Source organism: Medicago truncatula, chromosome 8, assembly GCF_003473485.1.
Source record: "Medicago truncatula cultivar Jemalong A17 chromosome 8, MtrunA17r5.0-ANR, whole genome shotgun sequence".
Lineage (NCBI taxonomy): Eukaryota > Viridiplantae > Streptophyta > Magnoliopsida > Fabales > Fabaceae > Medicago > Medicago truncatula.
Window position 1 is genome coordinate 14,298,927 of NC_053049.1, and position 26,789 is coordinate 14,325,715.

General features: G+C 33.1%; 2 protein-coding genes across 3 annotated transcripts; one reads left to right on the top strand and one right to left on the bottom strand.

The window, feature by feature from the left end:
- Window positions 1-6,883: 6,883 nt before the first annotated feature.
- On the bottom strand, window positions 6,884-14,494 carry LOC25501071 (protein CHROMATIN REMODELING 35). 2 transcript variants are annotated; one of them, XR_005643408.1, is made up of 7 exons: window positions 14,363-14,494; window positions 12,333-12,811; window positions 10,819-11,073; window positions 9,861-10,019; window positions 7,578-9,310; window positions 7,428-7,488; window positions 6,884-7,279 (listed from the first exon to the last, which is right to left on the bottom strand). XR_005643408.1 is itself a non-coding variant. In XM_024772654.2 (6 exons), exons 1-6 carry the CDS (start codon window positions 14,412-14,414, stop codon window positions 7,485-7,487), a joined length of 2,682 nt encoding a protein of 893 aa, XP_024628422.1. In that variant the 5' UTR covers window positions 14,415-14,494; the 3' UTR covers window positions 6,884-7,484. The 2 variants fall into 2 exon arrangements, 1 of the variants encoding a protein (XP_024628422.1); XM_024772654.2 differs by having other exon boundaries at window positions 6,884-7,488.
- Window positions 14,495-18,997: 4,503 nt separating this feature from the next.
- On the top strand, window positions 18,998-25,601 carry LOC25501072 (SUMO-activating enzyme subunit 2). The gene is made up of 11 exons (XM_013589621.3): window positions 18,998-19,127; window positions 19,220-19,309; window positions 20,540-20,623; window positions 20,703-20,921; window positions 21,992-22,093; window positions 22,457-22,915; window positions 23,022-23,251; window positions 24,302-24,395; window positions 24,486-24,665; window positions 24,736-24,833; window positions 24,970-25,601. The coding sequence occupies exons 1-11, from the start codon at window positions 19,107-19,109 to the stop codon at window positions 25,298-25,300; spliced, it is 1,908 nt and encodes a 635-aa protein (XP_013445075.1). The 5' UTR covers window positions 18,998-19,106; the 3' UTR covers window positions 25,301-25,601.
- Window positions 25,602-26,789: the final 1,188 nt, after the last annotated feature.

Consider the following 26,789-nt stretch of genomic DNA (forward strand, 5'->3'; position numbering starts at 1 on the left):
TCCCTTGTAGTCTGGTTGGTCAATGTTAGTCATATACTCATTTATCAGGATTTCTGATTGTTTCTCCAAAGCAGCACATGATTTTTTTTTCCTTCCTGGGTTGAGGCTCCGCTTTTCGGAATTTGAGGTTAGCAGCATGCAACAGCAAGGGGTTGGTTCTCCTCCGTTGCATCCCAATACGCTGAGATTGAGAATCTCATGTTTTCTTTATTGTACCAATATCTACCATTTAAACATTGTAATTGAATTCCTTTTAAATATCCCTCCACTCTTTTATTTTTAAGCGTCTACATATCTAATCTCATCTCATGCCCGTAATGTCAGAAAGTTGCTCTACAAGCCCCTTCAATTGTTCACACGCCTCTCAAATACCTAAAAATAGCCTCCTGTTTCTTAACTTATAGTCGGAAATTTTACCCCTTACCCAAACAACTATACCTTCACCCCGACATTTTACTTGAATTGTCTATTTTACCCTTCTTTCTAAAGTTAAAAACACCAATTTTATCTGAAATTTCTTCAAAAGTTACTGTTCATCTTGTCCCAACTGCAAAGCTACCGGGAATACATTCTATGTTTTTCGGAAAGCATCAAATTCAAGATAATCTCCACATTTTCACAATAGTGAGTATTCTGATTGACCTGGTTCGGTTTTTCTTTGCAGTTTTGATTTGTATATGTTTCTGCAATTTTGACATGTAACAACGTTCAAATAATGTTTCCTGAATCCGGATTTATGTTTCGGAAAACGTATTTTTAGATTTCCGGTTTCTCTGTATTATTTTGTTTTCCGGTAATTGTAGCTGAGTACATTTGTTTTTCCTTCATGCCTAAAATCGATTAAAGGAGCTAAAGAAGACATCAACCCATAGACGAAGACTATTGCTTTCGTTAAAACGTAAATCATTTTTCAGTTAAGTTATTTCCTAAAATCAATTTTAAGGAGTCAACAATAGGGTTCATGGTAATGAAGATTTAAAACAATGATTTAACAACTTTAAGGAATCATTTTTCGTTGTCGGAAAACAAAAATTTCATTCTGAAAATGATCAAGAAAGGTTTTGAGAACAATAAATTTCTTCACCGCTATGTGGGGTGAATTCACCCATATTCCGAAAAGAAAAGAAAAAAGTGTGTAAAAATGACAAAAAGGATAATATTAAAATTTTTAATAATTTGTAGGGATGAAAGTATAGATGTAGGGGCATATGGTAAAATTTCCCTTATAGCCGTTGTGGTTCAGGAGTTACCAGATTGAGAGTTATGAGTTATGACCAGCCCCACCCTAAAACAGAACACATAACAATGCTCGGTTGGTAGCATTAAGCATTCCACAAAATGAGAATACGTGTGTCTCATATTGACGCATAAATCATTGATTAAAATCACAATTAACTAAAATTGAAATTTCAATATGAATCAAACGAACACCGTAACAGAGAAACAAACAATGCAACCCAAGATGAACGCAACGCCGCACTAGAACGACGAAATCATGAAGAAGAAAAAATAAAAAATAGATCAATGTCAAAATCAATTATTTAGATTAAAAGTGAAAAAACCACCCAAAGAAGATGGAAGAGAGAACTAGTGAAAAAAATGGAAGAGAGAACTGGTGGGAAAAAAAACTAGGACCGGCTTATTTAAAAGGGAGAACATGGTTATGTTTTTTTGGAAGAACATGATTCTTATTAATATTTTTTTTATATAGAATAATATTTCATAAAACATAAAATTCGATAAACGGTGTTTCATTTCATAAAAATTATCTTGAGTTTATTAATTTAGTAATCAATTGTATATCAAGATCATTGAATTTGGCAGTATATCTAGAAACGCAAAATATTTAATTGAACACAAGATTTGAACACACATATATAATTGAAAAACTATAGATAAAGAAAATAATTAAATAATACTTCTTTTTAAATAATTAAATGAAATATACTTTTGTGTGTGGGTGCATAAGTAATGTGTCTAAATACATGTGTTCAAGCAAGTTTTTCTCTCTGAAAAGAGAATCGATACACTTGCATGCTACCCACCCCGATACACACAAAATCCCTTTGATCACAAATTTATAAATCCTTGATCGATCACTACCGTCCATCATAATCTTAGTATGTTTTGTGGATTTCTTGTATGCTGCAAGTGTAAAGTTTTGTGCCCATTTTACCTGTTTCTGTTTTTTATGTGGATTCCATTTTATTGTTTTTGTGCATTTTTTTAAGCATTGACACAGACACCACACACAACACTAACATGCCAAGTCGGTGATAGTTTACATAAATGAATTAATTTGATATAACCTCGTCAGTCTTAGAGTGAGCTAAGAAGTGAATTGAACAGGAAATGATGGCTTTAGGTGTATTAACAGTAAGATTTATATCATGTCAATTCTAATTCATTTCATTTTCTCCAGTTATCAAGTGAGGAAGGATGCAAACAACTTAAGTTATCAAGTAATGGCTTGCTTAATTCATCACAAGTTAAGGTTGTAGTAGATTACAAAAATCTGTATGCAATCACAGATGTTTACCATGGAGTATGAAGTTGTTGGTAGTGGATCCATTATGCGACCGGGTTCGAATTAGTATGAAGTTGTATATGGTTCGTTCTTGCTCGTGTGCATCACTCTTGTTTTTGTCATTTGGTTTTGGGTTCGTATGCGCGCGGGCCTGCTAAATTGTGCTGGTGGTGTATGTTTATGCGCTTGTTGTTTTTCTACCCTTTTCGGATGGATTGTAACATTGGTGGGTATGGTTCGGTTAACCATCAAAACCGAACCAAATTGCCGAAATGGTTTGAAAAACCGAACCAAACCATTTAAAGTCTGGAAGTAACTAAACTGAACCAAAGTTATGGTTCGGTTAACCATTTGCTTACATATTAACCAAACTAAAACAAATATTTTTTATCCAATGAATAAACCACTTTTATTAAAAAAAATATATATATAACAAACTAAAATTAAAAGGTATAATAGTTTATTTCTTCAAAACAACTTATCTTATGCAAAACAACTTAGACCATGAACAATGGTAAAAAAATTTCAATACCCTTCAACACCTACTTTTTCAATTCCCAACACTCCACATCATTTTCTTTCTCATAATTCAACACCCATTCAATTTTTACCTCTCCAATGGTTTTTTCATTCAACACCCTACCCCACTACCTTTTATTTCTTATTCTTATTTAATTTTATATTTTTGTTTTTATAATTACCTAAAATTATCGATTATAATTAAATTAAAATAATACAATTAACTATTTATTTTTTAGTTTTTTTTGGAAAAACAAAATTTTGATTTGGATTTTGAGGATGTTGGTTGAAAAATTGATTTGGGTTTTGAAGATGTTGGTTGGGAAATTGATTTGGTTGTTGATAATTGTTGGGATTTTGGTAGCTAAATGGGTAATCAGAAGAATTTTTGGTGTTGAATTGATTATTATTGGGATCCATTTCACTAAACAAAGACTAAAACTTCAAAAGAAATGCTAATAATAAGATTAAGAGAGTGAAAATTTTGGTTTTTTTTCTGTGTCCAAATGAAATGATCCAAGTCTCTATTTGGTAAAAAAATAAAAATAAAAATTATTTGTTATGAAATAATTGAGTCCAAATTATTAAGAAGATAAAAATCCAAGTAGCCAATCGTAACGCGCCACGTGTCACTGCCTTTATCCATTTGAACTTTCTCTATCTGCGTTCTGCTTTGCCCACGTGCCCTGTCGGCGCGTACGCGCCTGTTTCAACAACTCACGACGCGCCACATGTCTCTGCGGGCCAGGCTTTCAACATATTGAATCTCTTCATCACCTCTTTCCTCCAACTCAGATTTTTTCCATTTTCAACACCCCCCACTCCAATCATTCAACATATTGAAAGTGATTTTCAATAAGCCATTGGGGATGGTCTTATTACGGTCTCTTTTTAATAAAAACAACTTATTTTATGCAAAACAACTTATTTTAAAAAACAGCTTATTCAAAAAAGCATATTTTATGAAAAACAACTTATTACGATCTCTTTTTAAAAATAGCTTATTCAAAACAACTTATGTTATACAAAACAACTTATTTTAAAAAACAGTTATTCAAAACAACTTATTTTAAAAGCAGTTTATTCAAAACAACTTATTTTAAAAAATAGTTTGTCCACCCCTAACCCTTTGGGTTGTTTTTATTGCTTGTTTGTTTTTTGTTGTTAGAGTCAAATTTATGTCTTCTCAAACTTTTGTAACCTTTTTATTTATGTCTTCATTCCCTCCTTTCTTTACATAAAAAATATGTAAACCTAAAACAAGATGACAAGCCACACAAAACCAAACCTCTTTTTTAAGAAAAACCTGTTCTAAATGAAAATTGAGCCTAAGTTGCAATAGCTAGTAAGTTGGTAGTAAGTCAATGAAGTTGGTAGTAAGTCAATGATAAGTGTATTCAACCGTTGCAAATGCACAATAAAATACTGACTAACGCTTGTTAGATGTTTTCATTTTGCTTTTTTTTATTGATGAAGTGTTGTATTTGAACTTTGTTACTCTTCCTTAACACAACTTGTGTTGAGAGGAGCATCTTTTATCGTTTAATATAAGTTCAATTTTGGCTTGTTAAAAAAACATACTAACTATCAAATCCAATTATTGTTAATTTGTGTCTTCAATGGCACATGTTAAGAAACTTATTATAGAAATATACGTACAAAAGTCGTGTAGTCAATTTCTTAAAAAGTTAAATTATCATGTTTTTTAATATAAAGTTGCTCATTTTACGTTCCTTAACATGTGCTTTTAGGACACAAGTTAACATGACCCTAAATATTTTAAGACATGCTATTTTATTGCAGCTAGAGCAAGACCTGCTTTAAAATTTGTTTAATTTACATGAGTTTTGTTGTAATTATGTATGTAAACTAGTCTTTAATGATAAACGATTTTATGAAATGTTACAGTAATGTTGAAATTTTAAAACTCATTTTTTACCAATTTTTTAGAAAACGAGCAAGATATAGCCGCTGTTTAATTTTTCAACAAACCTCGAATGCCATCAAAATTTAAAAAATATGTATTTACGTATGTGCGCGCGCGCACACACAGGTTTGTGATTGTAACTAGTTAGTTAGAATACATTGACACCAAGTGTAATTCAAATGACTCACACTAAATTTCAATCCTTAATCTTAATTGATCTTTCGGTTCAAATTATATCAACAATAAAATAAACAAAAACACATCCCATTCGATCTCATTCGAGAGTTTGGTACTTTATGCTTTGTTTGGAAGTTTGAAGTAGAGGGGAATTGAGGGCTTTGAGGGTTTGAAAATATAGAGGAAATAGTAAAATCTTATACATATTTTTGAAAGTGTAAATTTTAGAGAATGATAAGTTAATGCTTATGATTAATATATTTTTTTCTTTTAAAAATATTATAACTAAATATATTAAATTTGAAGAATTCATATAAACCTTCCAATATAATTTTTTTAATTCACCCAAACGAGGAGGGTTTTGTATTAGGAAGAAAAATGAAACTCCAAAGTCTTCCCCTCTCAATGTCATCTATATTTCTTGCACTTGCTCCATCCTTTTTTTCAAACTCCTCCCCTCTCTTCCCTCCAAACTCACAAACAAACTTTAAGGGGTGTTGGCCTAAATCTCACATAAAAACTAGTGGTGTAGAATCTTCAATACAAAATTGAGGTTTGCTTGATTATCGATGTTTTATATTATCAGGCAATTAGTGGTTCCAGTTATGAGATTGTAAGGCTTTTCGTTGATACAAGAAATTTTCGAACGGGATCTCGGATCAACTGCAACGTGTTTTATTAGTTTCTTTTATTGATATAATTTTAAATCGTAACATCGATTAAAATTAAGGGTTGAGATTTGGTATAAGTCTTTTGACTTACATGCTATCAATGCATTTTAATCTTATATATAAATTAATGATCATTTGTTCTCATTATATCTTTTAAAGTTATGGAGTGAAATTTTTGTTGGAAAAATGTTTTGAATATAAAAACCAGTATATTTAATGAGAAATTTGGTGACCAGGTTTGATTTTTTGTCCCTTAAAAAAATTTGATTTTTTGTGGCCTAAATATATGCCCACAAGTATTTTTCGCTGTGTGATTTGAACTTGATTGTGTGTGATAACGTGAATAAGTGTTGTGCCATGTTCAATTTCTCTGCTTTGTTGAATTTATTTTCAGTTGAGAAAATATTTCAGTTTCATTTATTTAAAAGTGTATGCGAGTGGAAAGAATTTTAACTTGTTACGTTGGATTGGTGTGTTTCAAAATCAGCTTAGATTTACAAATGAGTACGCTTTTTGTACAAATAGGTAATGTTTCCATGCTGATAATTAATTGATTTATATAATTCAAACACATATTTTACTTCGTCGAATTATATACAAAATGTTTCAATATTATGACCACCATTATGGTTAAAACCTGGTCTAATAGGGGGTTCAACATGTTTCAGATTATATAATTTGAAAAGTTTAGTTTGCTTTTCGGATTATATAACCCGAAAGGTTTTGAAACAGGAATTACATACAATAATTTAATGGCAAAACACATGGATTTTTGAGTTTTTAGATGATTTGGATTATATAATGTGAAATAGTATAAAATGCTTCAAATTATATAATCCAAACGAGGGTAAAATGAAAAATTTGGAATGCGAGCAAGAGATGAGTAGGGTTGAAAAGAAATTATCTAATTTTAGAGCCCATATTGAACTAGGATTTTTAAGCCCAGCCTGATAACACGAACCAGTTAGGACCTGCCCGAAACAGGTTTGGTAATCCGTTTTGACAGCTCTTGTAAAATTGCTATAGAAAAAATAAGTTTTATTTATGTTTTGGTCATCAAGCTGAAATCAGAACCAAGAAAGTAGTAGGCTTTTCTTATAACTTTCTGAAGAAAGGCAACCTTAACCAACCATACATACACAAACATTTTTCTGAACAGTTGAAGCAATAGCAATGTTAGAGCAGAGGATTTCTGCAACACAAACAAGTTCAGAAAATTAAAACAGTTCACTCTACATGTCTCCATCCCAATCCCTAAACAGTTCACTGTATGTTGTGTTGTGACTAAAGACAGACAACTAATTCAGTTCGCAACTCTCTACATTGGTCTTAATCTAAATAAAAAGCTATAACAGTTCAATGTAAGTTGTGACTGCCACACTCTGATTGACTGTCATTAGTGTTCCTTCGGAAGACTTATGAATAAGTCAGCTAAGAGCATAGTCTTTTCCGGAACTCCTAGACAAAGAAAAAGTAATCAATCCTGTTGAGTAACATTCCGGTAAGGTAAACTTCACCGCTCGGACCATTAGTAGACAACTACCAGAACAGGATATATGAGAACCTAGAACTAAAAACTGCAAGGACTAAACTTTGTCACATCTACCTTTAAATATTCCATCTCTATTTGATATTGAATTTAGCTTGTTTGAATGCCCACATGTTACCTGACAAATACAAATAAAACAAGAATTAGGAAAATATAAATGTCATATTTTCGTATGATATGCAAAAAGGTAAGTAAAAGTGGTCTAACCTTTTATACAGAGCTTTTACGTCTTCCCCTAACAACGGGCTCTCTAGAAATAGATCACCACATTCTTTCACATCAAGTGTTTCAACTTCAAATGCACGGTCACCACAATATTCATTCCATTCAAACCACATTTTTGAGATTAACTCCTTCTTGAAACAAGTATGGTGATCTTCCTCTTCTGGAGAATCAGCAGCTATCAAACGATACACAAAGACTTTCTTTTTCTGTCCTGGCCGAAAAGCACGACCAATAGCTTGACGAGTAACAGATGGGTTGAGATGAACATCCAAGATGATGACACGGGATGCCCCAACCAATGAAATCCCTTCACCACATGCTTTGATTGAGCCAAAAAATATTTTTGCCTCGGGTGAATTGTTAAACTTCTCCATTGAAAACTCTCTTTGTTCAGCGGAAGATTCTCCTGAAATCACGAAGATTTCTTTTCCGAGACTCCAACCCTTCCACTTCATGGCTAACCTTTCCAAATATTTCAAAGGCAATAGATATTGACTGAACACCAGAAGTTTTTCCCCGGCTGATTCACATAGGTTCAGCATATTGCGAAAGAACTTTGATTTGACTCCATCTCTCATATCAAGGTCTGCTATAAAATCATCCATGATATGATCAGATATGGAATTTTCATCACATTTCTCTGCAATTGGCTTCAACTTTGGGTGCAGATACACTGCACTGCCTACAGAAGAAAATTTGAACTTTCTAATATACATCTTCTTTGCTTTCTCAACTTCAATCTTCTGCCTGGGCGTAAGTTTGAGCACCACAGTGAAATCTACCAGGCCAGGAAGCTCGTCAAGAAAATCGCCTTTGTAGTAGTGAAGAACTTTACTGGTCATCTCACGCAAATCATGAATTACAGCAACTTTCCTTTTAAAATCTGGGTCCTTCTGTAATGTATTCTCAACCAAATCGTCAAAGCGTTTCACGCTAGGTATATGGACCCTAGCCTGAATGCGTCGGACGATAGGCTTAGATGTTTCCATCTTTAGAAACTTCGGCCTCACAAGATTGAGAACATTGAAAACCTCCCTAACATGATTTTGATAAAGAGTTCCAGACAATACAACTTTCCTAGGAGTTTGTACTTTGGCAAGAGACTGTACCATATCTGTATTCTCATTTCTTGGAGTGTGTCCCTCATCTAAAATGAGAATCGAGGGAACTTTAAGCAATATCTCTTGGCATGATATTGATGCATTGTTATTACTATTATCACACACAATGGAGGAGAACTGTTTGTATCCTAAGAAAAGAATACTTTTGTTATTCATCCATTGTTTTAACACCTCCAGTTGCTGAGATCTGCTGTCAGCCTTCACAGTGTATAGATCATAGAGCGGTATATCTTCCACTTGCCACGTTTGAAACTCTTTCTTCCAAGTCGACAATATTCCCTTGGGAAGCACCACTAGAGGTCGAGCATTGGGATACTTTCCTAGAAAACTTTGCATGAAACTGATAATCATGAAAGTCTTTCCCGATCCTGGAGCATGAGCCAGGATGCATCCCCCGGGATGGTCTCCCACCAAGTTTCTGACGAGAAAGTTGAATCCTTCAACTTGGTGCGGTTTCATTTGATTTGCATGCCGGGGATGGGCTGATATGTCAGTTACCAAGAAATCTTCTTCAGCAATCTTCACTCCAAACGCATCAACTTTTCCTTTGTCTTTCGACGAATCAGACATATAAGTCCTGGTGCTCCTTTTAACCTTCAACAAAATTGATACGGTAATAAATAACAACAATAAATCAGTTGTACACATTTGCTAGCCCCAACTACAAGTATCACAAATATTAGTCCAGAACATATATAACGAGAATTATGAAGAAACTGCTTTTCAAAGCAATTGAACCCATGCCATAATATGTCCTAATGTGCTATAATATTATTTTGGTTGGGTAAGAGGTTCCTGAATGTTTAACAAAATTGAATCAAATCAGATAAAACCACCACTTTTCCCACAGCAGAGGAGATTATTTAACACAACAAGTATCTAAATTCTAACTGTTTCACTCTTCATATTATTATGCCTTGTTGAAATATTCAACCTATGCATCTAATTTTAAGACACATACTTTAAAACTCAACTCATGCATTTGCGATGTTCTTAGAAGATTTATGACCAAAAAAACATTCATGCATAGACAAACTATGCATCTAACTTTAAGACACATGCTTTAAAACTCAACTCATGCATTTGCGATGTTCTTAGAAGATTTATGACCAAAAAAGCATCCGTGCATAGCCAAGTGTCTAACCTTGTATTGAAACTCAAATATGGTTTCAATTCCTCTATCAATAACCCCACAAACACGACAAACATATCCAAGATCGTCTTTTAGAACAAAAGAATGATCGCAGTCAGCATCTTCTTCCTCTTCTTCTTCTTCTTCGGGCGGAGGATCTGCAGAAACATCCTAGTAGGAGTGCAATTAAACTAAATTAATCCCAAAAGAACTCTAAAAGATACTATGATGAGTAAAATTCAAAGTTTAATATAAATGATCAATAAGATAGAGAACAATGATAAAAAAGCAAAGAACAGCAAATGCAAATTCACATATCTCAGGTTTTAGTGATAGAAACAACACTCCAAATGCTCTTAGAGTTAAATTACCAAGATATGTATACAAGTTAATTTCTTGAGCAGAGAACAAAAGCTTACTAACAATGTAAAATTTGACAGAAGCTTTACAATTAACATGCATATAACAAGCATAACAGGGAGAAAGAAAGGCTGAATGAAAGAGCAAAATAATCAAACATCATAATACAGAAGATTGCAAGACATAAAATCACATGCAACATGCATTATATTAACTACAATATGATCACCAGCATATATATACCTACATATACCCTATACTAATACAGCTTATAGAAATACAGACCATTTTCAGTGAACACTAACAAAATTAAGTAGTCCGCTTTATAAATCAAAAGATATTCACGTTAATTAGTAACAACCCCATCGAAAGATGGAATCAGTGTCACAATTCTTTATATATCAATTCATACCCCCACAAAATAGTCCATTTTTCCATTTCCCCCCTATCTTCACAAGGAAGATGAGTTTTCTCAGAATCCTTAAAAGATAACTATTAACGAAGTACTGCAGATGACATATTATGAAACAATGACCCAAACGAGTAGGGGGAAAATCTACTTGACAAAGATAGTATAATTGAAAAGTCAAATCAAAAAATGTAACCGCACTTTAGAAGTTTCTATTGCCATTGACATCTCCCTCCAAATATCTTCTAGCCCGTCATCTTCAGCATCAACCGCATTATCTTCTTCCTCTTGTACACCAAGATAAACACCTTTATCTTTCCTTGGGTTATCTTTAGGAGGCAGTTTTTTTTCAATTTTTTTATCCGCACTTTCTCCATAGTATGCATTAAGAGGCAGACTTGTTTCAAATTTTAGATCTGAACTTTCTCCATTGTAAGCATTGGGAGGATGATATCCCTGTAAAGAATTGTTGCACAGAGAATAGGAAAGGATGTTAGTGAAACAACAATAATAATATTCCTTTTCCCATTCTGGGGTCGGGTAGATACAAGAACAATAACAAAGCCTTATCCCACTACGTGGGGTCTGCTAGATAGAATGAAAAATAAAAAAATACCTTAATGCTCTGTGTCAATGAAACAAATTGCATTGTAAAAGAAAGACATGAATCTTCTCAAGAAAAGCAGCTATGAATTTTAATCCTAATACACAAAATCTTACAAAGGAATCTACTTTTATGAGCATCTAACGATCCCTATGGAAAAAGTTCATCAATATGTTCTGAAAATTAAATGGAAACCTTGTATATTGTTCGTCTTTCAACAACTATGGCATGTTCCATAGCATCTGATAGAACCCCGAAATTTGAAAGTAACACTGTATTTATTTAACTGGATAATACTGAGCTCAAAGCTCTTAAAAAGATGAAAAACAGAAAATTGAAAGGATTAACCAGAGTTCAGAGAACTCCTACCAGAGCTAAGCTCCTAGACCAGAGAGAACTTCTCTCCTAAACAACTCTTAGCAACTTTCTGAATGCCTTACCTCTAGACTCCCCCCTCTTTTATAACTGAAAATCTCTTCTTAATGACTAACCCTCTAGGCTTCCTTCTCTTTAGTAACTGCACTTCTGCCTAAATTCCAATAATTATTATAACTGTTTGTATTTCCACAGCTTCTACAGGCTTCTAGAAGCTGTGCTTGTGTGGATTGGGCCCAACAATTGGGCCAACACATGTACAGGAACTCAGGGTTCTATCAGCATCATAGGAGTAAAGAAAAAAAAGGAAAGTGGAAATAACATTGCATTTAAATAAATATAAATCCAAACATCTATTATTTTATTTTTCATTTTCAACTTTATAATTTACATAATACAAAGCAACAAGGTACCAGAAATTGTATATTGTAATGGAAGATTCAAGTTTAGCAAAACAGCAGATGATTTTGGAACTGGGACACTTAGACAAAAGGTGCAAGGTTTAGGTTAAGAAAAAAAACAATCAAGAAAAAGATAAAAATTCAAGACGGGTCAATTGTGAATTTAAAAAAATCTTGTGCCACACATGATAAAATGAAATACGTTAGTTCAGTCAAATGACCCCAGAAGGGATATACAACCCAAATAAAGGCATATTTTTAAGGATTACAAAAGCAGGGCAAGGCACATTCCAAAAAATTATATATTCCAAAAATAAAAGCAGGGCAAAGCTTACAATCATTTTTAATGCAGGAGACTGCCGTTTTGGCAAAACAACTTCATGGTACGCATGAAAAGACTTCTGATCCCTATCATCCTCCTCGTCTGAATCAATTATAACAACAGGGCATTGTGCTGCAGGAACATCCTTTTCTCTTTTTGGTGCCGCAACATCCCTTTGAATTTGTCCCTCATCCAAATCTATGACATTTTGATCTGAGTGGTGGCTTTTTTCATCCTGAACTGTCACCACTTTCAAGAATCGATCAATAAGGGTAGGATATTTAGCAAAGTAGGGGCCTAATACTTGCATTTTTCGGGTTATAAGGGCATCAATATCCTTTGTCACACTACCATATTCTCCACCCTCTAAACTATTTAAAACTTCTGTGATTGCATACGGATTACTGTAATCAACAACCTTAGCTTGTACTGAACATGGCAAACCATCACTTGATAACTTAAGTTTTTTGCATCCTTCCTCAGATGAAATTCCTGGAGAAAATGAAATGGATTAGAATTGACATGATACAAATGCCCATTAAGGCCATTTTGCTTCAGATAAACTAAAAAACTAAACAATTAGAAATCCATTAATAGGTGACATAAACTATACTTATAAACTAAAGGCAACTCTTTCAAGTGTTATATTTTTTTTTTTGTTTTTGAGCAACTTTCAAGTGTTATATATTGAATGGGAATATTGTGCAACTCCACATGTTCCAACATGTGCATCTGTGCATTCATCCTAAGGAACCTAATTACAAGTACAGACGAGAAAATATTCTAAAGGCTTATATAATTCAATTGGACTTACACTTAAACATGATGCTACCAAAGACAATACCGGTTTTCAACTCCATTCAGCAGATCGTCAATCCAAATAAATGTTTCAATAAATAAATAAAAAAAAAGGGGTTTGAATTTTTGTGTTTTTAGCAGGAAGGTCAGGATATCAGAACAATTAGGTCCCCACAGAATCAAATCAAAGTGGTATAAACCCAAAGCCATCATTTCATAACACAGGATTCTCAGCCCCTCCCCCTCCAATTCAAGAACTGGAGGAATTTCAATGTCATTTTTTTTTCCTTTAATTCTAAATTTTTTAAATTAGTGAATACATATTTGTTTATAATAAAAAAATTATCCTGTCATTCAGTTCCCGCTTTCCCTCTAAAACCCTCCGTCTAAACAAGTGGATTGCTTCGTGCATGTTCTTTCACTTCTCAGCCAAGAAAGTGAAAACCCCTCGGTTCACCTGAAACGGACTTGAGTCATTTTGTCATTGGAGGCACATTACCACTACCTCCAACCAGCGAAACGTCGTGCATGTATAAAGGAGTGGACTGAAAGGTCAGGCAGTAACAAAAAGGGTTCCCAACACATCTCCAAAAAAATGGGTTACGAATACAATTAACACGTAACTACATATAGCCAATTTTTCTGACCAAAACATAGACCGTATAACATGATGATAATAATATAAAAGGCCTGTTTGGATTGGCTTACTTGAGTTTATCTATTGGCATAAGTTTTGAGGTTGTTTGGGAGAACTTTTGAAAACAAATTATGACATTTTCATAAGCTTTTTCCAGTTTATATTCATAATTTTTCTGAGATAACTTATGAAAACAGCTTATAGCATACTCCCACCAGTCCCAATTATAAGCAATAAAAATGTAGATTAATTGAATAACTAATGTATCGGTTAATCAATGACCTAAAAAGTGAAATATTACTTATAATTGAGACCGGAGGGAGTAAACAAAAACAATGTAACTTCATTTTATCATTTGCTAAAAAAATAAAAAAAAAAAAAAAGTTGTGTAAGCATATACATAAGCGCTTATCAAGCGCTTGTGCTATAAACTGCAAATAAGGTGTTGATAAAAACAGGGTCAAACATAATCATTTCAAGAAAGAAAAAAATGAAATACAACAACAACAATGCCTTAATTTGAGAAATTCAGACTTGAAAATTCAGAAATTTGAACAGGGGAAGAAGGAATCTGAATCTTATCTTTTTTACACAAATCAATTACTTACTTCTCTTCCTGCTTGCGATTTGCGATTCTGGTGTTGCCGTTTCTTGCTTCATTCTCTTTCTTCAGGTTTGCGATTTTGTTGTGTTTTTTCTTTTTTTGAGTGAATAACATACAGCTTCACTCTTCATTCAATAATAATAAATTAATAATAATAATTAATAATTACTTTTAGATAGTTTATTCATATATTCATTTATTAAACTCAAACAAAACAAAAAAGTGTGCATTCATCTCTTATTTATTAAGTATTCAGGGAGTTTAGCTCAGTTGGCAGATATAATGCATAATATATGTAAGGTTTGGGGTTCGAATCCCGAACACCGCTAATTTTAAATTGACACTCTTAATTTGAGTATTTAGGTAACAAATACTAGATGAAATTTTAGAGAAAAAATTGGGACTTTGATGTTAGAATTTTGAACTTCACAAGAAAAGGGGTTTGAATTGTGACCATTTTAAAAATTATTCCTCAAACTTAAATAAGTTTATATACTCAAGAAAGTTCTTGGTAAAAGTTAAACAAATAAAAAAATTTGTTAATTAATAAATAAATAAAAAGACCAGAGAATTCTGGATTGTATATTTAAAATAAAGTAAATAAAAGGACCAGAGAATTCTGGAATATATGACTGAAATAAATAAAAGGTGTTTTTTTTTTTGAAACGGCAAAATATTATTAGCCAACAAGCCCGTGCAAGAAGCAATAATAAGCTCGGGTGGAAAAAAAAATACAAACAAAGGAAAATCGGTTGCCACATAAACACCGGCTCAAACAAAAACCCCTTAAAACTGAGAATGTCTCCACTTCCCCCAATTTCCAACTCCAATTATCCACCATATTTGTCCACACAAACCCCTCCAAATTGGCCATCAAATTAGTAAGGAGAGTTTCCTACCACACGAATAAACGTCGTCTTCACCTAAAGTCCCAACTCCCTCCATTTACATGACCCACCAGCATCTCCTTAACCCTTGCCTCTTGTTGGATAGAAATAGTGAAAAGTCTATTATATTTGACCATAAAAGAAGTACCTCCCCTTCACGCCTCCCTTCAAAAACTAGTGGTCACCCCATTCCCCACTTTCCTCTCAATCTCAACATTGAACCACTCTTCCTCCCCCCTTTATCTAAATACACCAAATCATTGCACCACTTGGAAGCACTATTTGGACAAACCTCCTAACCACCTTCCAACTTTGCACAAACCCTCCTTCCATACCTTTCCTCTAACACATCCTTACAAAGCATATTCTCCCCCACCAACAACCTCCACCTCCACTTGGCTAACAAACTAACATTCATCAAACACACATCCTTCACCCCTAGTCCCCCATGTTCCTTCGGTTGACACACCAAACTCCATTTAACCCAACTAATTTTCCTCCCTCCCTCAACACCTCCCCAAAGAAGCTCCCTTTGGATTCTAACAATCTTCTTCCACACTTTAACCAGCATTTTGAAGAACAAAAGATGAAAAATAGGAATTGCATTCAAAATGGAATTTAATAGGAAAATTCTCCCTCCAAGACTAATATACTTATTTCCCCAAGAATTCAACCTCCTAGTTAAATGTTCCAAAAGAGAATCCCAAGTTGAAACTCTCCCCGGATTAGCTCCCACCGACAACCCCAAATATCGGAACGGAAGACTACCTTGACTACAATTCAAAAAGTTGCACGCCATCTCATAAATGTCGGATCCACATTAATACCCACCAAGCAACTTTTATGAAAATTAACCTTCAAACCCGAAGCCATTTCGAAACCTCTCAACAAAGCCTTTAAGGTCCAAAGATTCTCCATCGTTGCCTTTCCTATACAAATCGTGTCATCCACATATTGAAGATGAGTGTACTCCTTCCCTTCATCCTTCATCTTGAATCCTTGGAACAAATTTAAGCGAGTAACATTCCTCATCAAACCACTAAAACCTTCAGCAACCAAAAGAAAGAGAAAGGGAGCTAAAGGATCACCTTGTTTAAGGCCTCTATAAATGTTAATTTCTTCCGTAGGACTTCCATTCACAAGAATCGACATGCTCCCCCCACACACACAAGCCTTCATCCAAGCTATCCATTTTGGACACAATCCCACTCTCTTCATCATATACACCAAGAACCCCCAATCCACTGAGTCGTAAGCTTTTTCGAAATCAACTTTAAGAATCAAACACTCCTTCTTAAATTTCTTAGCAAAATACACAATCTCATTTATGACCACCACTCCATCCACCAAATTCCTACCTTTTAGAAAAGCCGATTGATTTGAGGAAAGTAATAAAGGAACCAGAAAAAATATTCATATTGAAAGACATTGAATATGAATTATGAAAAATATTCACGTGAGAGAGATTGAATTCTTTTGTATTGTAAGCTCTTGCCAATTGCATTGATATGTTGCTATATTTATATATGGCTGGAGTTTTTGAAGCTCACTTGAAATATACATAAACAAACAGCTGTTGTTTGTACGTTCCAAAACAACCCATGTGCATTTGCTTTGTTGCTTGATGCGCAAGGTTGCAAAAAATGTATTATTCCAAGTGAAGAATGTTCTGAAGATATATGTTTGATTTGGTGATAAAGTGATAAAGCGAATACTTGTTATATCTTGTGTTGATAATGTGATAATTAATATGTTTGTTGATTGAATAATAATGAATATAATGATGATAATTTAGGAAATGAATATGTATATTCATATGTGATGTTTTAAATTCCTAAATGTTATGCTTAAGTTCATATATTTTTTATGTTGAATGCATATCTTACCCTCCAATGGTTGTTTGGTCACCTACATCACTTGTCGTGTAGACGTGCAAGTTGAAGATGCTTGATCGACGTGAATTCCCGAGGACGGTGTGATGATTATCCTCATTCCTTGCTTATGCTTTTGGAGTCTTAGTTGTCGTGCTCTGATTAGGTGTTGTGGATTTATTTATTTTGTCTTTGGATTTATGTTTTTGAGAAACCCATGAGTTCTCATAGGTGATGTATTTGAGATGTTAAAACGATCAATTTATATTGTTTTATGATTATGAAGATTTATGACTATTTTGGATTAATGATGAAGTAACATCTTGAACATTTGTGATTATCTGTTGAATTATTATTTAACATTTTATTAGGGTTCGAGGGTGTTGCAAATGACTATAAAATAGATCTCGAAAAAACTTATGACACGAGTAGTTGTGATTTCATCAAAGAAACTTTCAACAACATTGAAATTTCTCAAAGGCTTGTTGACATTGTTTGGTGTTGTATTTTAATATAAAAACTTAAATTTCTCTAGAAAGGTGAAGCTTTTTAGGAGTTCACCTAGGAAGAGGCATTTGACAAGGTGATATTTTATCCCCATATCTCTTTGTTCTTTTTATTAGAATGTTTTTCTATTTAAGAAATGATATTTTACAGCCATTTTATGTCAACTATCTCTTTCATACTCATACCGTGTTCTACTTTTTTCTTCTCTCTATTATTTTTGACCAATAAGAAGAGAGAAAAAGAATGTTATCACAAAATGGTTATACAAGTATCATTACTCTTAATTGATTTCAATATTCTGTTTACTAAAAACTAGGAGTGTTCAAAACCAAACCAACTCAATAGAAAATTGCATAATGAAACAACCCAAACCAAAACCGTAAATGTCGACTTAATCGAAACACACGTTTGGTTCGGATGAGTTCGGACCATTTTCGACTCAACCACATAGTTCGATTTGTGGTTTTGATTTTAACAACTGAACCAAACCAAATTGAACCGCAACATAAGAGACTCAATCCCAATCCAACACAATATTCATCATGATATGATTTTTTTTTATTCCGTTTAATGCGACATGCTAATGGTAAAATAAGCGGTTTATACTTGATATGTACTCTTATTTTGATGCAATGCAAATGTTAATGTTAACCAAAGCATGACCTGTTTCTTATGCATAATTTATTTATTATCTTATGTTTTTTTTCTATCAATTTATTGAATGACAAAATTCATTAAATATTAAATGTGGAAAAAATTAGCGATATTTTATAATACATAAAAACTAAGAGTTTAATGGTAGTGGGTTGACAGTCCAAAACAATTTTGTACACACGATCAATCAAAACATTTTAAATTGCCACGTCAATTAAATTATTGTTTTGTTTTTAACTGACGTGGCAATTCAAAATATTTTGATTGATCGTATGAGCAAAATTATTTTGGACTGTCAACCCACCATAATTAAACTCAAAAACTAAATGTATCAATGTAAAAATATTAAATCTTGCAGCAAATCACTACAATTCTCACATAGAAAATTGTATGTAACTTGTCATATTCCCTTATTGGAACATGAAACTTAAACATTAATAGTACTTTCATTTGCGTACTTTTTTTTGCATAAAACCGAATCAATACAAAACACATTGGTTTGGATGGTTCATATAATAATTAGTCTCAAAATCGAACCAAATTGCACTTCGATGTGCTTAAAAAGTGAACCAAACTTGAAAGAAAGAAGTAGCTGAGTATTTTTGTTTTTGGCGCTCACTCCTAACAACCCTTTAGATCCTCCCACCCTCACATCAACGGTTCGATTCTCTGAAAAACCATTTTTTATTTATTTAATTTCATTTTTGAACAATAAATAAATAAACAAAAACGCAATTTTTTCTCTCAATTTGTTCCCTCTTTCTCTCTCATAAATTTTTCAACGATTCTTTTTCTCCTTCAACTTCTTCTCACTCAACCCTCAATTTCAATGGCTTCTTCCATTATCAAAGTAATTTTTACTCTTTTTTCTTCTTCTTCTTCTTCTTCTTATTCACTTTCGTCGTTTTGCATGTTTCTAATGTCGTTTTGGGTTTTTTTCAGGATGCAAAAGTTCTCATGGTTGGTGCTGGTGGAATTGGTTGCGAGCTTCTCAAAACTCTCGCTCTCTCTGGCTTCTCTGAAATACACATCGTTAGTTACTTCCTTCTTGTTTTTTTAGGGTTTTTATTTTCATTTTTTTTTTTGAAATTTTGAATTTCGGTTCTTTTAGGGTTTTCTGTACTTCGGGTTTTCAGATTTTTAGTAAAGTTTTGAACTTTATGGGTTTTGTCAAATGGGTATTTCGATAATTTTGCGTTTCCGTTTTGGTTTTTGAATTTCTTAGTTTTTTTTCGTGAGTGAATTGTTAAGTGTGTGAGTGTTGGTTGTGAACTTAGAAAGTTATTGAATTGGAGTGATTAAATTTGTTATTTACTTTGTATTTTAATTAAAAAATTGTTGTACTGGTTATATAGTATTTTGATTAATTTCCCCTTTGATCAGATTTGTGGTTAGTTAGTTCTGATCTGATACTCTATTGTTTGTTTTAATTCGGGAGAGTTTTTTGGTATTGGATTTTAAGGTGTTTTGTTTTAGTAAGGTTTGAGCAATTTTTTTCACAATAATTGTGTGTTTAGGTTAAAATGTTTGGGTGTTTACAGTGTGTTGACTTCACTTGCTTTTTTTGGTAATTGGTGTTGGCAATGATGAAAATAGGGTATTTATTACACGTTTGGTTGTGGATTCTTGAGTTTTTGTTACTCAAGTTGTAAGATAAGTCTCATTTTAATTAAGGGTAGTTTGTAGTGTGGACAGTGTTTTTATAACTGTAAAAGAACATATTAGCCCTGTTATTATTGGGGGTTAGTACCAATGTTTTAATAACTGAACCGGACATCGAACCAAGACCTTTGGTTCATGGTTCAACAACTTTAACTCGCTCGAACTGGGACAAAACCACGGTTGAACTGTTCAAATAACCAAACCGTAGACGTTGCTGGTTCGCGGTTCGACCGTTTGAATTGTCCGGGTTGGTTTTTAAATCATTGGTTAATACTCTACACCCTCTGGTCACTATTATAAGCAAAAATCAACATTTTAAATTCATTCAATAAATGATGTATGTGGTCTATATTATAGACCATGTACATCATTTACTCAATGAATCTAAAAAATGCATTTTGACCCGAGGGTGAAGGTGATAAGGTTGTGGGGGAGATGCAGATCTGGTGAATGCTGGTGGAAGTTGTGTCCAGAATAAATTAAAAAACTGCCTTTTTTATATTATTATATTTTAAGATTTTCTTTTGAACTATCTATGTGGTTTTAAGCCATGTATGCGCTTTATTACATTAATATGCTTCTTTTATTCCCAATGTGCAGATTGACATGGACACTATAGAAGTCAGTAACCTGAACAGACAGTTTTTGTTTCGACAATCCCATGTTGGGCAGTCCAAGGCTAAAGTAAGTTAATATGTCATCGACATTCTAGTTACTTGTATAGGTTTCAGATTCACAACCATCTGATTAAGTCTTCAACCAGGTTGCTAGGGATGCTGTTTTAAAATTTAGGCCCAAGATAAACATTACATCATATCATGCAAATGTCAAAGATCCTGATTTCAATGTGGACTTCTTTAAGCAATTTAATGTTGTTCTTAATGGGCTGGACAACCTAGATGCACGGCGACATGTGAATCGTTTGTGCTTGGCAGCTGATGTTCCTTTAGTTGAAAGTGGAACTACTGGGTTCCTTGGTCAGGTAATTTAATTGTAGTTATTGGCTTCTTGGTGTGTTATTATTTCATTTCATTTAGAAGTTTCATTGTAGCAGTATCACGTAGATTCTGAATCGTGTTTTTTCCTGCTTGGTGGTTATTTTTATTTGCTTTAGCGTATCTTTGTTCATTTAATCATTGTTTATCTGATTGTCATTATAAACCTAAAATTTGTTATCAATGTGATTAATCACTGATTTATGTCTGATGTCTAGATAATCAATCTTACGAGTGGGAATCCAAAATATGTTTCTTTTTTGACATACTTGAATCTTCAAAATTTATTTATCACCTCAATTCTTAATTTTTATTCACTATATTGCAGTATAGTTAACATAGCTAAATTAAACTTAATAAAATTATAATTGTTACTGTGTTACTGAGTTTACTGTGTTATTGTGTTACTGTGTGTGTAGTTATTGTTTTCTTGGTAAGATATATCTATTTCCATATAGGGGTTGTGTTTAGCAGTATTAAGTAAATTTTGAATGGTAATTTAATCATTGATTATCTGATTGTCATTATAAACCTATTTGTTAAAATCTGTTATCAATGTAAGTAGTCACTGATTTATGTTTTATGACTAGATAGCCAATATTCTGATTGGGAAAACAAAATATGTTTCCTTTGACATACTTCATGTCTTCAATTTTTTTTTTATCACCTGAGCTCTTAAACTCTATTCACTGCTTATCCTCTAAAATTTCAGGGGACACCTCTTCTTCATACTGTTTCTATGATGAGTTTTCTGAAAGTTATTTGACTTAAATCCATAGTAATTATATTATATGCTATTGACTTATTCATGTTTTCATTTGAGATCTCTTATTTGTATTTTTACCTCCTAGTTTTGTGGCCCCGGCGGTCTACTCACCTTGGCAAGCATGTCTGTGAAACTTATTTGTTACTATCTTTTAAAATATATTATTGATCCCACATGCTTTTTTGGTTACAACATGATTTTAATTGCAATATATGTTTGCATGCTTAATTGTTATGAGATACTGATTGCAGCTTTTTCAATGTTAGTGATAATAATTTTTATTGGAAACAGGTTACAGTTCATGTCAAAGGAAGAACAGAGTGCTATGAGTGTCAGCCTAAACCAGCTCCAAAGACATATCCAGTCTGTACTATCACAAGTACCCCATCAAAGGTATGTGTTGGTTTTCCTTTATGCACCGAATGACTTTTTCATCATAGAACATATGAGGCAATAGGACCGTAGTTCATACATAGAAATTTTAGGCATTGCATTGCCATTTGGATTTTCCTTGAATGTAATCTTTATAATGCCTTGTTATATCTTTGTGAATCATGAATACCGGTAGTCAGTTACAGTCTAACCTATTACCGAAGGCACTCATTAGTTATATCTTAGACAAGTAGATAAGTTTGTTACACAAACAATTGTATTTTGCTTTTCAAATTGAACATCAACTAGACTTATGAATTATGCATTCAATTTATACTTCAGAGTAGGGAGTTCTAAGCTTTTGCCTTATCTTTGTTGTCGCAGTTTGTTCACTGTATTGTGTGGGCAAAAGAACTACTATTTTCTAAGTTATTTGGCGACAAAAATCAAGACAATGATTTAAATGTTCGCTCAAGCGATGCTGCCAGCTCATCAAAAAACATAGAGGATATATTTGAACATAGCAAAGATGAAGACATCGGTCAATATGGAAAGAAAATATTTGATCACGTATTTGGGTATAATATTGAATTAGCTTTGTCCAATGAAGAGACATGGAAAAATCGAAATAGACCTAAACCTATATACAGCAAGGATGTCCTGTCTGATGAATTGGATAAACAGAATGGAGATCTGGACAATGATAATGCTTGTGGCGATGGATTTTCAGTTTCTGCCATGTCATCTTTGGGCATGAAGAACCCGCAAGATATCTGGAGTCTTAAAGAAAATTCTAGAGTATTTCTCGAAGCATTGAGACTATTTTTCACAAAAAGAGAAAAGGTTGGTCTGATTTCACACTGATGTGAGAGCATATAAAATAATCATATATCTCCATCTGGAAACTTAACTGGAACCTTTTATTTCTTTTGATGTATCTTTTGAGCAGGATATTGGCAATCTGAGCTTTGATAAAGATGACCAGTTGGCTGTAGAATTTGTTACTGCAGCTGCAAACATACGTGCTGCTTCATTTGGCATACCTTTACATAGTCTTTTTGAAGCTAAAGGAATTGCTGGTAACATTGTGCATGCTGTGGCGACAACAAATGCTGTTATTGCTGGTTTGATTGTCATTGAAGCAATCAAGGTGCTGAAAAATGACATTAAAAGTTATAGGTATATGTGATTCCGCTTCCTCTAACTTATCTGTTTTGCATTGGATGTAGTGATACAAAAGCGACTGTGTTACTGTATGTTTGGGGTTGTAGAAAGCATTGTTAAGTGTCAAACAATATACCTTGAGGAAAAAACTACCTTCTAGATACTAACAAACTTTTTTGGTGGTGGGAACAATTTCTGTAATATCATCATATTGCTAGTGTTACATGTAAGAATTTACTTTCGGTTTGTTTGCATTTTGTTTTGAATGATCAAAATATTATCGTTATTGTTCACTCTATTGCAGTATAGTTAACATAGCTAAATAAAATTATAATTGAAGTTGTTTACTTAAGGGTTATTTGGATTTATTTTATAGGCAAGTTAAGTAGCTGGAAGAGTCTAAAAAAAAAAATGATATAAGCTGTCTTCAGCTTACATTCATGATTCATAAGATTCTCCAGATGGTTTATTATCATAAGCTTGTTATTTTCAGTTTATGCAGAAGTTTGTCCTCATTCTCTTTTTGATTTTAGAAACAACTTATACTTGATCTTATGTTATCAAATAGTTGATGATGTTTCTGCTGCACGGGTTGTAGAATTGTTAGGAATACAGTATTCTGTATTTGGTTCAAGCCTTGAAATAATATTTCTGTCTGTTATTGATTCTAACAAATGGAACATGCCCATGTTTTGCTCGCTGTTTATTCCTACAAGTAGGAGGGATATATCATGTTTTTCCATGGGTGTGGAAGTTGCTTTGAAATTCCCACGGCTGTAACTTCCATACTCTTTTCTTATTCTGTTGATTTCTGTTAAACTCAATGATTGATAAAGCTCCTTAAAACTATAAAATGCTAACCAAACATTTTTTTTTTTGAATTTTCCCAGGAATAAATTCTGTTCTAAGTATTCGTGAATATATATATATTTTTTTCTTTGATTGTTGTCAAGTTTTTCACGTTGTTTACCTGTGATGATTTCCTCTCTGACGAGTTCTTAGCTTACAAGTTTATTAACTTTACTCTTAATGCTTTTATTCTAATCTTATTTGGACATGTCGCAGAATGACATATTGTCTGGAACATCCAGCAAGAAACACTCTGCTTATGCCAGTGGAGCCATTTGAGCCTAACAAATCATGTTATGTTTGTTCTGAGGTATGCCAAATCTTCCTTTCTCACCTAGTACTTTAAAGTCAATGTAATTAATATGCTCATACTCACCATGTTCAAATATGTGGGAAACAGAGTCCTGTATTGCTTGAAATAAACACAAACCGTTCAAAGTTGAAGGATGTTGTCGAAAAGATCATCAAGGCTAAGCTTGGGATGAGCCTTCCACTTGTTATGAACGCTTCAAACCTCCTCTATGAAGCTGGTGATATTGAGGATGACATGGTCGCAATTTATAATGCCAACCTTGAAAAGGTATGTTTCTTGTCTTTTGATTTGATAATGAGATTACATTTTATTTAACCATTTTAACTATTCTGTTCAGGTCCTAGCTGAGCTTCCTTCTCCTGTAACTGGTGGTACAATGCTTACAGTAGAGGATTTTCAACAGGAATTGAAGTGCAACATTAACATAAAGCACAGGTTTGTAGTGTTTCTTCTCTCCCATTTCCCTCTTGCATCTTAAATTATGGTTGTTTTTCAATTCATTCTTAATCCTAATGTTTATTTTTTCCCATTGTTCTGAATTGTTTTCTTTTCTTGGTGACTTTAAATTCAGAGAGGAATTTGATGAAGAGAAAGAACCTGATGGTATGGTACTCTCAGGATGGACTCAACCAGTCGCAGCAGCTGAAAATGAAGACAAATCTGTTAGTAACGGTGCGAACACCTCAGACGCACCAATAACCGAAGTAGAAAAATCTGAAAATGATGATGATGTTGGTATAATTTCTCCGGTGAAGAAAAGAAAGCTTCCTGATGATTCTGATAAGTCGAACACTGCTGATGACGAAAGGCATCACAAGAAATTGCAAGTAATCGATGATGAAGACGATCTTGTCATGCTCGATGGGAATTTAGATGGGTTTAAAAAGAGAAGAGTGTCATAGTTTTGTGCACGAACTATTAATCCGGTTGAGATCTTGCATTCTAATTTTGTATTTGGTAGAGGTTTGGCGATTCTTTGGCCATAACCGGGTTAGGTATGCTGCTACTAGTTTTCTGATTTGGATAGATACAACCTTTTTTGTTCTTCCTTGTGCTTTTCTCTGTAGCAGCAAATGTGTATTATTCTTGCCGACTCCTGACAGAGAGGATCACTAATCTTTCTAATTAACTTCACAACACCTGATATAACAGAAGTTTTGCAAATTGGAATCTTATTCAATTATTGTCTAAGACGATTTAACAGATATTTTGCAAAATGAAATTTTATTCAGTCATTGTCATATATTTTTAGCAATTTTTCCTTTCATCTGGTCATTCTCATGAATTCAAAAGGACAACTTTTTATTACCAATCTTTCATGATTTCAGGATTTGTTAGATGAATAGGTGGAGGATTTAGGGTCTGTTTGGTAAAGCCATCAAACGAGCTTATAGCTTATAAGCTCGTTTGATCAAAAAAGCTCTGTTTGGTACTGTCTTTTCACCACGAGCTTATAGCTTATTTCACGAGCTTATAAGCTATTTTTCAGACGCTATTCGAAGTAGCGTTTGAGCTTATAGCTTATCATATTTTCTTCCATTTTTACCCTTATCATTTTAATTAAAACCCACTTTTACCCTTTATATATTAACACACATTTATTACGTTTTCTATGTTTTCCCTCTATATTTTTTTGTTCCTACGTTTCCAGTTCCTATATACTTCCAATTTAATTAGTACAACTCAACTACTCGAGTACTCTTCAAATAAAAAAAAACTACTCGAGCATATTTTTCATATATTCATCTACTCGAGCTTACCACTTTTAAGCATAATTCATCATGTATTACGTTGAGATGTATGTTTTCAATGCTTTGTTACGATTTTTTTTTTCTTGTAACAATTTTTGTTTTAAAATAAAATTTTATACTTTATATTTTTGAAGGAAATTTTTATACTTGAATTTTTTTTGAAGTATAAAAATGGAAATGGAATAAATTTAAAACAAAACTATAACAAAAAATTAATATTTTTTTGAAAGAGAAAATAATAATTTAATAATATATAAAATATATATTAAGAACATAATTTAATAATTTTATTAGAAATAAAAATGTTCTTTTATGTCATTTTACATTTATTAGCCAGTTTTACCAAACACTTTAATTAACTTATCAGCTATCAGTCATAAGCTATCAGCTAACTTATAAGCTATCCGCTATTTTTACCAAACAGAGCCTTAATACAAATGTCAAATGGATGATGATGTTTGGCATGACAGATTTGCGTGCGTAAAACTTTTGCAGCAATTGATTCATACTGTTCTATTTTTTGTTTTTGTTTGAGGCATCTGTCTTTTATTAGAAGCACATTTAAGAAAAAGAGAAATGATATTTGTACATCCATTTCCTAACAACTTTTGTGACAACTTTCTCTCTCATACTCATATTA